This window comes from Leptonychotes weddellii, chromosome 2, assembly GCF_054177405.1.
Source record: "Leptonychotes weddellii isolate Sample4059 chromosome 2, ASM5417740v2, whole genome shotgun sequence".
NCBI classification, from domain to species: domain Eukaryota; kingdom Metazoa; phylum Chordata; class Mammalia; order Carnivora; family Phocidae; genus Leptonychotes; species Leptonychotes weddellii.
Genome location: NC_138370.1, coordinates 14,245,557 through 14,261,937, shown reverse-complemented (window position 1 = coordinate 14,261,937; position 16,381 = coordinate 14,245,557). Strand labels below are relative to the sequence as shown.

Genomic DNA, 16,381 nt, shown 5'->3' with positions numbered 1-16,381 from the left:
TCTTCCCACGTGAAAGGCAACCCTGTCTCAAATGCCCCCTTGCCTTCTCTCTCACCCTCCGACCTTCCCACAGCGCCCGCTATCTTGCTGCATTGATGGGCCCTCTCCATGTGTTTAGCTTAGATGCTTTAGCTGTGTGTGTATGTGTGTGTCTTGTGTTTAGTTGTGAACACTGGTTGTTGACAGCAGTGGTGAGAAAACATGGATGTGGTTGGTGAAATCTGCTTTGCTGACTTAAGAAAAGTTCTGTTTGATATTAAGCTACTGGTTTCCCATTGGTAAATGGACTCTTTTTTTTTTTTTTTAAGATTTTATTTATTTATTTGACAGACAGCGAGAGAGGGAACACAAGCCGGGGGAGTGGGAGAGGGAGAAGCAGGCTTCCCGCTGAGCAGGGAGCCCGATGTGGGGCTCGATCCCAGGACGCTGGGATCATGACCTGAGCCGAAGGCAGACGCTTAACGACTGAGCCACCCAGGCATCCCTAAATGGACTCCTTTTTGACTCATGTTGGTTTAGGGGTGATCTCAGTATCAAAATGATCTATTTATTTTATAATTATTTTAATACTCTTAAGTAATTATATAGTGCTAAATGAGACAATAAACCCTTACATTTTGTAGGGAGTGAACTTAATTACTCTTCTAAAGAAATAATTTCAGGCTACATTTTGAAAGGAGATGACAGAATGTCATAGGAGGTCATATGAAACCACCTTTCAGAGTTTTTGTTGTTCTAAATTAATCAAAGCTTTTGTGCTTAGGATACTGTAGTGGCATTAAATTTGTGAGCTTTGGGGCATCTAATTTATTGTATATGAGTAAACCCAAAAAATGTTTGTTGTCTCGCTTTGTTAACAATTGGTTATATTTGCTTTGAAGATATAAGTATAATACGAATACAACTTAGCTGTTACACTTGGCAGTCTTTGATCTGATGTTCCTTATAGTTCTTTAACTCGAGTCATCAAAGTATGAGAAAAAGATTTTTCCTAAACTTAGTAATTCCAAACGTGTTAGAGGTATTGATACTTGGAAAACAGGAAAAAAAAAAAACCTAGTAACTATTGCATTTATTCACATTTCATACAGATGTACAATACTTTATTAAAATGTAAGGTCCCAGACAAACTAACAGAACAAATTTACACTGTTTTGTTTGTTTTTATTTCTTTGAGGTCATGATTCTTATTTCTTTGTTCTGTTTTAGGTTCCTGAGGGTTAAGCGATGGGGAGACCCCTGGTCTTGCTTCTGCTTCTGCTCCTCCTGCAGCATTTTGGAGATGGTGACGGAAGCCAAACACTTGCCCAGACGCCTCTCCAGTTTACACGTTTCCAGTACAACGTCACGGTGCACGAGAACTCTGCAGCGAAAACCTATGTCGGGCATCCTGTGAAGATGGGTATTTACCTTACAAATCCATTGTGGGAGTTAAGGTACAAAATTGTCTCCGGAGACAATGAAAACCTTTTCAAAGCTGAAGAGTACATTCTTGGGGACTTTTGCTTTTTAAGAATAAGGACCAAAGGGGGAAATACAGCTATTCTGAATAGAGAAGTGAAAGACCATTACACACTGGTCGTCAAAGCCACTGAAAAAAATTCTAATGCCGAAGCCCGAGCAAAGGTCAGGGTGCAAGTGCTGGATACAAATGACTTGAGACCTCTCTTCTCTCCCACTTCGTACAGTGTTTCCTTACCTGAAAACACAGCCATAAGGACCAGCGTTGCAAGGGTCAGTGCCACTGATGCAGACATAGGAACCAATGGAGAGTTTTACTACAGCTTCAAAGACCGAACAGACATGTTTGCGATTCACCCAACCAGCGGTGCAGTCGTTTTAACTGGTAGACTCGATTACGCAGAGACCAAGCTCTATGAGATGGAAATTCTTGCCGTGGACCGTGGGATGAAACTCTACGGAAGCAGTGGTATCAGCAGCCTGGCCAAGCTGACCGTCCATGTGGAGCAGGCCAACAGATGTGCTCCCGTAATCACGGCGGTGACGCTGTCCCCGTCAGAGCTGGACAAGGACCCAACATACGCAATCATAACCGTGGATGACTGCGATCAGGGTCCCAGTGGGGAAATAGCTTCCTTAAGCATTGTGGCCGGTGACCTCCTTCAACAGTTTAGAACGGTGAGGTCCTCCCCGGGGAGCAAAGAATATAAAGTCAAAGCAGTGGGTGCCGTCGACTGGGACAGTCATCCTTTTGGCTACAGTCTGACACTCCAGGCTAAAGATAAAGGGACTCCTCCCCAGTTCTCTTCTGTAAAAGTCATTCGTGTGACTTCTCCGCAGTTCAAAGCCGGCCCGGTCAAGTTTGAAAAGGATGTTTATAGAGCAGAGATCAGTGAATTTGCTCCTTCCAGTACACCCGTGGTCATGGTGAAGGCCACGCCTAGTTATTCTCATTTGAGGTATGTTTTTAAAAGTACACCCGGAAAAGCTAAATTCAGTTTAAATCACAACACGGGTCTCATTTCTATTTTAGAACCAGTTAAAAGACAGCAGGCGTCCCATTTTGAACTTGAGGTAACAACAAGTGACCGAATAGCCTCCACCAGAGTCTTGGTTAAAGTCTTAAGTGCAAATAGCAATCCCCCTGAATTTACCCAGACCGCTTACAAAGCATCTTTTGATGAGAATGTGCCCATTGGGACGACGGTCATGAGTGCGACTGCCATAGACCCCGATGAGGGTGAGAATGGGTATGTGACCTACAGTATTGCAAACTTAAATCACGTGCCGTTCGTCATTAACCATTTCACTGGTGCTGTGAGTACTTCAGAAGACTTGGACTATGAGCTGATGCCTCGAGTTTACACTCTGAGGATTCGAGCGTCAGACTGGGGCTTGCCCTACCGCCGGGAAGTAGAAGTCCTTGCCACGGTGACTCTCAATAACTTGAATGACAACACACCCCTGTTTGAGAAAATCAACTGCGAGGGGACGATTCCCAGGGATCTGGGTGTGGGGGAGCAAATAACCACCGTTTCCGCCATCGATGCCGACGAACTTCAGTTGGTCCGATACCAGATCGAAGCCGGAAATGAACTAGATCTGTTTAGCTTAAACCCCAACTCTGGGGTGTTGTCCCTAAAGCAGTCGCTCATGGATGGCTTAGGGACCAGGGTGTCCTTTCACAGCCTGAGAATCACAGCTACAGATGGAGAAAATTTCGCCACACCGTTATACATCAACCTAACCGTGGCGGCCACCCGCAAGCCAGTACACTTAGAGTGTGAAGAGACTGGTGTTGCCAAAATGCTGGCGGAGAAACTCCTGCAGGCAAATAAGTTACACAGTCAGGGAGACGTCGAGGATGTTTTCTTTGATTCCCACTCTGTCAATGCACACGCGCCTCAGTTCAGAAGTACCCTTCCAACTGGCATGGAGGTAAAGGAAAACCATCCAGTGGGGTCCAACATAATTTTCATGAATGCTACTGACCTTGACACTGGCTTCAATGGAAAATTGGTCTATGCTATTTCTGGAGGAAATGAGGATAGTTGCTTCATTATTGACATGGAAACTGGAATGCTAAAAATTTTATCGCCCCTTGACCGTGAAACAACAGACAAGTACACCCTGAACATTACAGTCTCTGACCTTGGTATACCACAGAAGGCCGCTTGGCGTCTCCTAGACATCAGAGTTCTGGATGCCAATGATAATCCTCCGGAGTTTTTACAGGAGAGCTATTTTGTTGAAGTGAGCGAAGACAAAGAGATAAATAGTGAAATCATCCAGGTTGAAGCCACAGATAAAGATTTAGGGCCCAATGGACACGTGACCTACTCTATTCTTACAGACACAGATAAATTTTCCATTGACAGCGTGACTGGAGTTGTTAAAATTGGGTACCCTTTGGATCGAGAAGTACAGCACGTGCATTACTTAAAGATTGAGGCCAGGGATCAAGCCCGAGAAGAGCCCCAGTTGCTTTCCACTGTGCTTTTGAAAGTATCATTAGAGGATGTTAATGACAACCCACCTAAATTCATCCCACCTAATTACCGTGTGAAAGTTCGAGAGGACCTTCCAGAAGGAACCATAATCATGTGGTTGGAGGCCTATGATCCTGATTTAGGTCAGTCTAGCCAAGTGAGATACAGTCTTCTGGACCACGGAGAAGGACACTTTGATGTGGATAAACTCAGCGGAGCAGTCAGAATTGTACAGCATTTGGACTTTGAGAAGAAGCAAGTGTATAATCTCACTGTGAGGGCCAAAGACAAAGGGAAGCCAGTTTCTCTGTCTTCCACTTGCTATGTTGAAGTGGAGGTCATTGACGTGAATGAGAACTTACACCCACCGGTGTTTTCCAGCTTTGTGGAAAAGGGTGTAGTGAAAGAAGATGTGCCTATTGGTTCCTCCGTAATGACAGTATCTGCTCATGATGAGGACACAGGAAGAGACGGGGAGGTCCGCTACTCCATTAGAGATGGGTCCGGTGTTGGTGTTTTCAAAATAGATGAAGAAACAGGTAAATATGTTCTTTTTAGTCCGGTTTTCCTAAAGGAAATGTCTGCCCTGTGCTACCTGCTTTACCCTTCCCTTTTGGCCTCTCAGGGCTCAACACAGAGGTGAGTGTGCATGCTTTTTGTCCTTTTGCAGGTGTCTCTGTGCATAGTAAGGAATGAGTTTGGAACCAAAGGAACCTGACTGACTTGGCATAAAATGAGTTAAAAAAAACAAAACAGAAACAACCAGGAGAAAATTGACATCATCACCACTGATACTGATCTTTTAAGTTTGTGCTCTGTATTATCAGAAGCATCATGGTGGTTTTGCTGCAACTTTGAGAAGCTGTTGCAGACTGTTTGCAGACTTACAGTAGCCCTTCCCACTACCTAGCATGCCTTCCAGAGATTATCGTACCCCTGTGAAGCGATGCAGTGTACAGAGAGAACGCTCTGCTGACTTCCATGATGTGGGCTGCTTTCCTTAGGAGGTCCTTCAGGTTTTGTTGGGAGAGGCAGAAGCAGGGCAGTGCCATGTTGAATTGAAGGGACGTGGCTCTTCCAGGGTGATCTTGACAAGTTAGTCATCTCACTGAAACGGACTTCATCTGTAAGATGGGGACACTCAAAATGGCTGCAAGATGAATGGGAGATAAAGTGAAATGACATGGGGAGGCTGCCCAGCATGTGTTAGTCTGTTCATGTCTTGGAAATGGTAGGAATGCTTTGTTACGATACTCTTCCACCTGGAATAAGAGCCTGAAACCAGAACATCCAAGACAGCCGGTGTAGGCTAGAGTATGTATTGTTTCGCACTTTGTGCAGATCTCGAACGTAGCTGCTTTTCACGGATATTACAGTTGTATGTCCGTCTCCCTGGTGGAGTACAAGCCTTTGTATGAGTTTGCTGAGGGCTGCCATAGCAGAGTGCACAGACTGGGTGGCTTAAACCACAGACATTGATGTTTTCACAGTTCCGGAGGCTAGAAGTCGAAATTGGAGGTGTTGGCATGGTTTTCTCTGAGTCTTTTCTCCTTGGCTTGTCTTCTCCCTGTCTTCACACCATCTTCCCTGTGTATGTCCGGGTCCTGATCTCTTCTTATAGGGACACCAGTCCTATTGGATTAGGGACCACCCTGATGACCTCATTTTATTTATCTCTTTTAAGGCCTTATCTCCAGGTCACCTTCTGAGGTACTGGGGATTGGGACTTGAACGCATGAATTTTGGGGGACACAGTTCAGCCCCAAACCACCTTCCAGGACAGGCTTTTAGCTCCTACGTTTTCTGTCTTCAGCCCTAGCAAGAAGTACCAGGCAGGTAGAAGCTGCTCATTAAATGTTAAAAGAACAAATGAGTAAATTAATGATTATTTTGGCTTTGAATGTCCTGCCCTCGGAGAATGGTAGTGGAAATAGAAGGAAACTGGGTAGTAATCACAGTGCTAGATGAACTGCCCTACATGGAGTTCAGTTTATTAATCTCCTTAATGTTTCCTCTATGAACATATCCATTCTAAAAAAGATGCTTTTCTTAATACATTGAAACTTTTAAGTTTATACTCAGTAATACCACAAATAAATTCTTTAGTTACCACCCACTGCACCAACCATGCGTACACTAATATGTATAAAGTACAAGAAGCGTATAATTATCCTGGAAATGAGTTATTTTAGAGGCTATAATATTGTTAATGTACTTCTGTTTATTCAAGGGATTCTTTTTCTAATGAGTTCTATACCACTCGCATGTGTTAGATGTATCTGTGGATTATATACCAGTCATCTAAAATACCAGATTCTTTTTTTCTTCCTTCCTTCCTTCCTTCCAGAGATTTTTTTTCTTTTTGTTTTTTGTTTTTATTTTTTAATTTGAATGTAATGTGTAAAATACATTTTAATTTTTTCACAATATACTGCCATTTAAAATCTTTAATCAAATTTCATGAGATTGTCAGCCATATGACATGCCATGATTAGCTTTCTATAAACAACTTTGCTTTCTGTGTAGAAATCAGTGTCAGTGGCATAAAAAAATAAAACCTTATACTAGGCAAAGAATTTTATTAACCTTGTTTCAAACTTTATTCCCAGGCTTATTCAGTTTAATTAGCTGCAAAGAATGAATTGTGTCTAAGCAAAAACTGAAAAGAGCTGCAGTGTCCAAGGGGCTTGGTCTTAAAAGTATTAGAGCTCTAGATTTTATCGGACCCCCGAACAACATTTTAAAAAGGAGTGCTAATATAAAATAGCAGTTGCCAGTAACTTCTTCAGGTTCTGTCTTCTTCAGAAGTTGACTCCGTTCCCTTCGCTTTGTTCTTAATTCTGCACACGATCTGGAACGTCCCCATCAAGCTGGTCCCCAGCAGCAAGTGGTGCTTTTCCGTCCACAGGTTGTGTGGGCAGAGCGTAAGCCCGTCGTCTTGAACCGGTCAGACCGTCTGCACCCAGTTGCTTTAATTTAAGATGCTGGGTAGCGTTTCTGTCAGCGGCTCTGTGTCAGCATGGTCTGTAACGGGCATGCCTTCCCGGCAGCTTTGGGCAACTGGATCCCTGTTCCTCGGTTTGTGAACATAGTCACTTGAGAGGGGGGAGGGTCAGAGGGAGAAGCAGACTCCCTGCCGAGCAGGGAGCCCGATGCGGGACTCGATCCCGGGACTCCAGGATCATGACCTGAGCCGAAGGCAGTCGCCCAACCGACTGAGCCACCCAGGCGCCCCATAGTCACTTCTTTAATACTGGAAGTAGTGTTTCCCCCTAACTTCTTCAAGCAGAACGGAAGTTTTTTATCATCTGCTGTAGCTGTTCTCTGAACCACCTTTTCGTTCCCACCGATGCACACTGGTGCTTCCAGTTTGGTGGAATTCTCCGGGTTCTGGTTCACGAGCCTTTCTTTCATCTTGTTGAAGTGGAAATGGGACTGTGGGGGGCAGGGGGACGACACGGGGATGGGGCACTAGGGTTAGTGCTCAGGGTGGGTCTCAGGTGGCCCAGCTGAGATTAGGTGCTCAGCCCTGGGGAACACAGATGGCTGCTAGAGCCAGATTTTTAAATAATAATTTAACCGACTGCTGTTGGTTATGCTGTTTTCTTTTAGTCACTCCTCTGAGGAGGAGAATATATATCTATTTTGTCATACTCTCCAATATTAATTTGAATTTTCAGGTACAGTGTCAACATGCAAGAGTATCCAAAATTTAAGAACTGCAGCTGAAACAATGAATTTGTTTGTGAATTTCCTAAGGACAATTAGTCCTACTTTTTTTCTTTTTTCCTTTTTGCTCTGGAAAGCCTAAAAAGAATTGGTACAAGTTAAAGTTGAGACAGAAAATAGAACCATATTAATGTACACATTACCTGATGACTTAAATTATGTGAGCACTGCCTCTTTTGGGTTTTTCTTTCAAGGGGAAAGAGTATTTTTATTGTTGCTTTTTATGTATGTATGATTTTTTAGAGAGCGAGAGCGCATGTGAGCAAGGGAAGGGGAGAGGGAGAGAGAACCTCAAGCAGGCTCCACGTTCAGCATGGAGCCTGGTGCGGGGCTCATCTCCTGAGCCGGAGTCAAGAGTCAGCCACTTGACTGAGCCACCCAGGCACCCCTTTTGTTGCTTTTTAAAGACTCATTTAGAAATGAGTATTTTTTTGCATATAAATTTAAGAGATTGGGATATTCTTACTACCAGGAAGAAAGGGGAAACAACCAAACAAGGCCGTGTTCTGAAATCTATAGTAGTTTTCGGAGCTGAATGGCAGTGCTGGAGTTTTCTAGTGGTAACTTAGTGGGGGATGAGGGGATGAAGTAAGTGAGACTGTGGGCAGAAACTGTTATGCATCTCTGGAAATACTGAGATTTGAAGGTGCAAAGTTGGAAATTTCTTGGTCACCTGTTCTGTAGTCTTTGGCTTTACAGAAAAAAGTAGTTAATATTACAGTAGATTAATGTTTGTGTATTTTTTGGAATTGAATCAAAGTGATTTAATCGTACTTACACATTGGCCTGTTATATATACATTGTAAGATGTGTTTTTTGGGGCAATAGAATTATCAGCCCAAGTTATTTTAGAGATTCTTGGCAAGACAGTTGGCATCGTAGTATAGAATTCTTTCAGGGAAAGTCAATATGTTTTGTGCAGTAAAAATAGTAAAATTTGGTATGTTCTTTTGGGGGGTTTGTCTAACGAATTCCTAGTGCAGGTCGAAAGTAAGGAGAGGTACCTGTCAGATGAAGAAAAGTAGGAGAAGTTCAGGAACAAGGTGGGGGGGTGCCCATAGGACATGACACTGAAGTCAGCATGAGTTAGAGATGGCCCAGCTCACGTCAGCTTTAATAACACCTTTCTAGAACCTCGGATGCTCTTCATTGCCCATTTCTTTTGTGCTGTTACTTTGTCTTCTAGTGACGCGTGTTATACTGGGCTGATTGACAAGGTGCAGGACCAAGAACTTGCCCACTTAACTGTTCGCTTTTTGCCTTTGACTTAACTTTAAACTATAGTGTTGGTTGAATAATATAAATAAGTTTTTTGGGTATTGTACCTATTTTAGCATTGTCAAATAGGTGTATCATTTGCATTCTTTTCATAGAACAGAGAATATAATCAGCAATCTGAATTTAGTTCTTACTATTCTTAGGGTCCTGTTCTTTAAAAAAAAATCTACTTAAATTTGAAACATCCCCTGAAAAGTAGTTTTTGTGGGTTTTTTTTTTTTGAACTAGAAATTCTATGAACTACCTAAAATATGTAGCCAAATGTACAGTCCTGTTAGCTCTGCATTTTGTACATATTTTGCTAATTGGCTTTTGCAGGGAGGTAACATAGATTAGCAGTGTGGGGGTGATAGTCATTTGACTTCTCTGATAATCTCTCACTGTATCACATGCTTTCCTGGAGAGGCCTCTGGGTGTTGGTGAACTGTTCTGACAAATCCGTGCCCACGTGATTGCTCGTCCATTTCAGGTTTGGAGGTTCCATGAAAAACAGTTTGGCTTGCTAACAAGACCACCTATTTCCCAATCTCCAGGGCTGTAATTAAAATTATCCCCCCCACCCTTTGTCTGCTGAAAAATCTACAGGGGTGATCATAAAGCAGATTTAACCGAAATGTTAGTGGAGGATCTCTGAAGCATGTGTAATTTCACAGATTTTGATTTGTCTGACTTTATACTTCTCAGCCTGCACCCCCATTGTCACTTCAAGTATGTGCCAGTTGCTTTGGTGTCAGCTTCAAAGTTGAGCAGAATAGAATCTGGAGTATCCCTCTTGCAGATTTATGGAATAAATTCAGGTTAGTGTTCTTGGCCGATAGGTACATAGCCAAGTTAATTATTACTTGAGCATCAGTAAAAAGGTGCAGCTTCTTGTTAGTCTTTAACCTGAGGTAATGTCTAGAAAAATGCTTGGCCAAAAGATTTTTTTCTTTTTTAATTTAATTTTTCTTTTTTAGTTGGGGTCTAGTCCCCTGGTGTATGTGTTGTAATGGGATGCCTGAAGTATGTTTTCCCATTGGTCTCTAGAGTACTTTGGTTCGGTTTTTGGCTGTTAGTGTAACACAGCCCAGTAAGAGTGTTTCCCCCTTCCACTTCTACTTATTTGGGGAGACCATGTTTTTCATTAAGATAAGACCAATTTTAAACGTACTAATGCTGTGTTGCTCTTAGAATCCCAATTGTGGTTTCAGAATTGAAATTTACATTTCGGTGAAAAGACTTGGGAAGAATTAATATGGAAGTACAGCTGTTGCAACAAGATAAATCACCGTTCATGAAATATGGGAGGGAAAATAGGGACATTTTTCTGAAGAGAACATGGTTACATTCACATCGTGAGGGAGTGGTATTGCACGGTTCCTGGATTACCCATTTGGGGACTAGCTCCTGGCTCTTCTTTGTTAGGGGACACAGAATGAACAGATTGGTGTAGTGGGACCGGAAGGGAATGCCAATCCAGGCTAACCTTATTGTTGACCTCAGTGAGAGGGGACAGTGTTTCTGGGGCTTCTTTCTGGTCTGGCAGAAGTCTGAATATTTTAATTATTATCTTAATTACCAAGTTAAAAAAAAAAAAAAAACCAACAAAACTTTTCCCCCAACTTTTAAAGTAGGATATCATGCGTACAACCAGGGACCTGTTTTTTTTTTTTTTTTTCCCCGGGCCTGTTGTCCTGACAGGAAGTAGAATGCAAAGGATGGTATCAGTGGCCCCAAGTGTTAGGACCAAAAAGTCTGTAAGAGTGGCTAAAAGCTGGGCAGTCCTTGGAGTGTGGTCTACTGTGGAGGGACCCCTTACCTCTGCTGGAGCTGGGTCTGGAATTCCTGGCAGCAGGAACTTGAACCAAGACTGGGGGGGGGAGGCCCCGTAAGGGAGTTTCCCGATATGTCGGGGAAGGGGCTTTGGTGTTGGCATCTCCTGTCTTATGTGGCCACAGCTGCTGGCCTGTTCTTACTTTTTGTTCTCGTCCTCAGAAAGTCGAACAGACAAGAAACCAATTTCTTAGCCACAGAAAGGTTGAAAATCAGGGCTCGGCAGAAATTATGTTATAATGTGCTCTTGCTGTGTTTAGGAGTAACAGTCTGCGTGTGTGTGTGTGAGTGAATCGGTGTCCAGGCAGGAGGGCATGGTATTTCTACTGGGGACAGGAGCCTCCTCTAAAGCTGGAGAATGTTCAGGTGAAAATAGAATTTAATTAGGAATCCTAAGGAAGTTCATTTTGTTTTAAGAGAAAACAGGACACACTTTTCTTTGGTTATTTGTGTGATATTTAGCAAGTTGGTGCTTTAAGTCCTGACTGAATACTGGTTGGGGAAGAGTTGGGTTGTAACTCTCTCAGGGCTGAGATACAGGTGGGGCTGGATACATGTGGGGGAGCTCTGTAGTGCCTTTATATAGTCCTGAAGCATGTGTAAGGGCCAGAACCTGGGCCGGATGGAGTAGAAACAGCTTAAAACATGCTCTCTTTGGCTGTGTGCTTTCAGTGGTTATGATGATAAGGATGAAGGGCGTCAGTAAAATAAGCCACAGATATTTACTGTTACTGCCAGGTGTTGTTCTAAGCACTCTGTGTGTGTTCATTTATTTAATTGTCATGACTACCAGGTAGATACTGTTATCCCTGTGTTATTGATGAGGGAACATTCACAGAGAAGCTAAGTCACTTGTTTTTAAGGCCACTTGGGCACTAAGTGGCAGAACCAGCAGGCCTGGGCATGCCAACAGTACACTTTACTGCCTCTCACCCTTTATAGAGTGATCTGAAGATGCTCTAAGGGAGCCCATATGGAAACTACTAGTTGAAGATTGACTGACTGAATGAATTATTTGCGAGCACAAGCAGGGTGGGAGGGGCAGAGGGAGAGGGAGAGGCAGGCTCCCCGTGTGGGGCTCCATCCCAGGACCCTGGGATCATGACCTCATGACCTGAGCCGAAGGCAAACGCTTAACCAACTGAGCCACCCGGTTGCCCCTGAAAACTACTAGTTGAGTGGGATTCTGGACTGAATTGGGTTGAGCCGTGCTGGGCTGGAGACTTGAATCCTAGATTTGAGGCTTGGTCTTGAAGAAGTTACTGCATCTAATGATCTTCTTCGATCATTTCTTCTCAAGGTGGCATAGTGGTCTTTACCACATTGAAGTAAACAGGATTTAAGAAATACATAGGGTGGTATTTAAGCAATTTGAGATTATTCCAATGAAGTGATTAGTAGTGGGGGAATCATGCTGAGTTCAGTGAGTTTCACCGTCTAGTGGAGATGGACGGGTTTGCAATTGTGAAGGTCCAATCATCTCATAAATAAAAATGCTGCTGGTGTGAACTGTACAGGATGTTAATTGGAACCTTTTCTCGTCAAGATGATGTTTTAGATGGTTGTTAGGGTCCTGGCTAACCTTTAAAACTAATTTTAACCCACTGAAGCTGACGTTAGCTTACAGGCCCCCACTTCCCCACTGAATCATGTTCCTGATAGTCCTTGTTCTCTGGCATTGTCCTCCTTGAGGTCTTGGCTTCAGCAGCTGTTCTCACAGGCCATCTGGTTTGTGCCAGTGAGCTTGTTTTCCTTCTCAGCCCTCTTGGCAAGGAATCATTTTTACGTTCCAAGACTCGTTGAAGACTTGAGCGCTCATAACTTGATGAGTGGCCTCTGTGTGTATAGACATTTAATGCTCAGTTAATATCTGGCCTGTTTGTTTTTTTCCCCCTATTGCCTGCCTTGCCCAATTATGAAAATTAAGTAGATCTTAGAACTTTAGGGGTTTGTCCCTTGTTGGATTTTGGTTTTTAACCATTGAGTCCCTGTTGTTTTGACTTTTATGGATTATTTTAATTCATAAGGCTGGATTTGTCAAGATTTGATTACCTACTCGCTAGTATCTTGTACACTGTTACTTTGCATTTACCTTTATGGCACGTACTTTTTAAAAAAAAATCAAACCATCCTGGTTATAAATAGTGCATGCTGCCCAAGACATGATGCCACGAAGCACCGTCTCTCATGTCTTTGTTACTGGGAATGATTGGTCTTGGAATGCTTCCTCTGCAAGGGCACACGCCTGTACTTGCTGAACTGGCAGTTACCCGGTGTCACGGTAGTGATAGTAAGTCTAGGAAACGATTCACACGTGCACTTCCAGGGTCAGACTTCCCGGTGAAGTTGTCTTGCCGGTTACACGGTGACCTCTCCAGAATATCCGAGAATGGTGGGGAACCCATTGCCCGGCGAGGCCTCCGCATGGCTGCCTGAGCCGACCTGGAAGAGATTCTTCAGGATTGTCGTCTTTTTAGTTTCAGCCTAATTGATTTTTTTTTTCTTTTTTTGATAAAAGTTACCCAGCAATTTCCATAGTTTCTTAAGATTTCTTTCTCGTCTGTGGTTATTTAACCATATTATCTTTTGATCGCTGGTGAGCTTTTTCTTCTTTATCATCATCCGTATATAATTATAGGCCACATTAATTGAATGCTTTACTGTGAATGAGTGCTGTTTCAATCTCTTTTCCTAAGTTGTCTCCCTAGATGGTCACAGTAATTCGTGAGCAAAATTAGAGGGTAGCAGGCTGTGTTCCTGTAGGGCCTGTATGAAATTCTAAAGATATGACAGTGATGGGGATGATGGTACATACTGATCTTGTGCCATTCAATTTTGAAATCGTGTGTGTGTGTGAGTGTGCGTAAGTGGTGTAGTAGAGATTGATGTGGTTTGAAGTGTGTGCTTTGAGGGTATTGTAGTATAGACGTGATTTTTGAAGCAGAGGTGTTCCATCTCTCATCGGATCTTTCTTAAAACCATTTGGTGTCTCCCTTACATAAAGCCCAAGGTTTTTAGCGTAGGCTGACGAGCCTCCCTGAGCCTCCCTCTCCCACTTGTCTGTGCTCACTCCTGTGCTCCCGTTCATCCCCTGTGCTTTAGCCAAGTGGAGCCAGGCCCTCCCCCCGGCTCCACCCCATTGTGTCCTGCCTCCCTGCCCTTGGGTGACACATTGACCACTTGATCGGCTCTTATTAACCCTGACTCTGCATGATAAATCTCTCCTGACAAGCCTTCTCCTTCTTATGGAGCTCATTCTTCTTTTCTTGTATGTACTTTTTTAATATTACTGTAAGTATCACTCTTGTGTGAATGTTTGTCCTTTTTCCTCTAAATTGTCAGCTTCTGGTGTGGGTGGATGCTAAGTCTTTAACCACTGGACTCCTAGAAGAGGCACTCAGTAAATATTGGTTAGGTCGGCCTCACAAGCCATTGTTGCCTCTCTTGAAACACGTAGTCTGCTTTGTTCCAGGAGCACGTTCCATATGTTCTTCTGTCACATGTCGGGGTATTGTTTTTCTCTTTCTTGTCTGTCTCCCCGAACTCAAGGACAGAGTAGTCTTAACTCCTTTCCTAGCGTCTCCTAAGTGCATTGGCTGACATGGCAGTGCTTAGCCCTTGTTTGCTCAACAAACTGATTGTCCCATGTTAACGATGGTAGGCATAAGGTTGAGAGAAACCTTTCCTTTACCACCTATTTCTAGACTTCCGGCAGTGGTTCTTAATCGTTTTGATGTTACAGAAACTTCTGAAAATCTGTGGAAAGCTGTACATTCTGTCTTCAGAGACCACGATTTGGTTGTAATAGTGGGAGGCTTGTAAAGAGCTGACCTCTGTGTCCTTGGATCCCTGGTTTTATGTCCCTCTGTTCTAGAGGTTCCAGGGCTGCCAGACTTCATGAGTACTCCTGAAGGAGGACCAGATAGCAAGGAGAATGATGGTGGTGGGGTGATGGTGGTGGTGATGGTGGTGGTGGTGGTGATGGTGGTGATGATGGTGGTGATGATGGTGGTGATGGTGGTGATGGTGACGGTGGTGGTGATGGTGGTGATGGTGACGGTGATGGTGGCGGTGATGGTGGTGGTGGTGGTGGTGATGGTGGGTGGTGACGATGGTGGCGGTGGTGGTGGTGGTGGTGATGGTGATGATGGTGGTGGTGGTGGTGATGGTGATGGTGATGGTGATGGTGGTGATGGTGGTGGGGTGGTGGTGGTGGGGTGATGGTGATGGTGGTGGGGTGATGGTCGTGTGGTGGTGATGGTGTGGTGGTGGTGGTGATGATGACGACAACAATGACAGCAGTAGTGACATGCATTTGAAAAAGGCTCAACAGCCTGCACCTATTTTTCTATACATTTCATGGCTCTTAGTCTAACATGTGCTTATTACATGGTAGGCGTCACTGCTATTTTATAAGTGAGGTAGATCAGCCTGCACAGTAGACGAGTAGCAGCCACTTTCCTGTATACTTACAGGTGTGTTGGAAATGATTCAAGACAGTCTGTCATTCAGGACTCCTTCCAAGTGATACAGTAGTCTGTAGTTCTCTACAAACCTGTATCCTCAGCCCTGTCTCCCTGTGTAAGTGTACAAGACAATTATAATAAAATAGTTGCAATACACAGGATGCCCACTTTTTAAGTTAAGCAGCCCTCCAGGCCAGGATCTGATGTGTTGTGTTGCCAGTTTACCATGGAAACCTGCTGCTCGGCTAGTATGCCTCTATTAAGGTAAAATAATCTGTCAGCAAACTCAGACTTCTGATCATAAAGTTAACTTTCTTCACAGAGTGGACTTTATTTAAATGGACTTAAAAAAAAATCAGAGTATTTGGGAATTAATAAACCATTTTAGTTTTGTGTAAATAGTCCCTCATTCTGTACAAAAGAAAAAAATTGAAAAATGGTGCCTGTCCTTAATGGTTGCTCTTCTCATAATGAAAGGGTGGTTTTTCTCCTGTCGTTGTAAAAGGAGCATTAAACAACTTTATAGCGATAGATGGAATAAATGTATATGTGGCAAAATGTTCCGATCTGTGACTTCCAGGCCTTGATATTCATATCACCTCAAGTCAGTATGTTTTTTGACCCTAAAAACTCAGTATGAGTTTTTGTAAAGAGCGATTTTGGAATCTTTCAGGAAGTCATGTTTTCTTTATCATAAGTTGAAGGCATTCTGTTAGTTGAAAGCAAAAACAGCTCTTTGGAAAATGACTTTTCTTTTTTAAGTTTTTTTTTAAATTTATTTGACAGAGAAAGAGACACACAGCAAGAGAGGGAACACAAGCAGGGGGAGCGGGAGAGGGAGAAGCAGGCTTCCCGCGGAGCAGGGAGCCCGATGCGGGGCTGGATCCCAGGACCCGGGGACCATGACCTGAGCCGAAGGCAGACGCTTAACGACTGAGCCACCCAGATGCCCCGAAAATGACTTTAAAGTTGGGTTAACTTTATTTTTAAAGCAGTCCCACCATAAATTCTTAGTTAAAAGGTCCTCTGAAATTCATTTGCTTTGAGTTCTTAATATTTTTATTTGTGCCTTTACTCCTGAAGCTGCTTGACATCAGGCAGTTCCAGACATCTCTGTCTTCTGACAGTGCTTGGCACACAGCTAGT

General features: G+C 43.4%; 1 protein-coding gene across 4 annotated transcripts in view; it reads left to right on the top strand.

The window, feature by feature from the left end:
• Positions 1-16,381, top strand: part of FAT1 (FAT atypical cadherin 1) — a 127,581-nt gene that overhangs the window by 13,807 nt on the left and 97,393 nt on the right. For all 4 annotated transcript variants that reach the window (XR_014141090.1, XM_081807811.1, XM_081807793.1 and 1 more), the window contains exon 2: positions 1,210-4,489. Coding sequence is in view for 3 of the 4 variants with exons in the window: in XM_081807811.1 (XP_081663937.1) it covers positions 1,228-4,489 (3,262 nt within the window). In the remaining variant the exon portion in view is untranslated. The remainder of the gene's footprint in view (positions 1-1,209; positions 4,490-16,381) is intronic.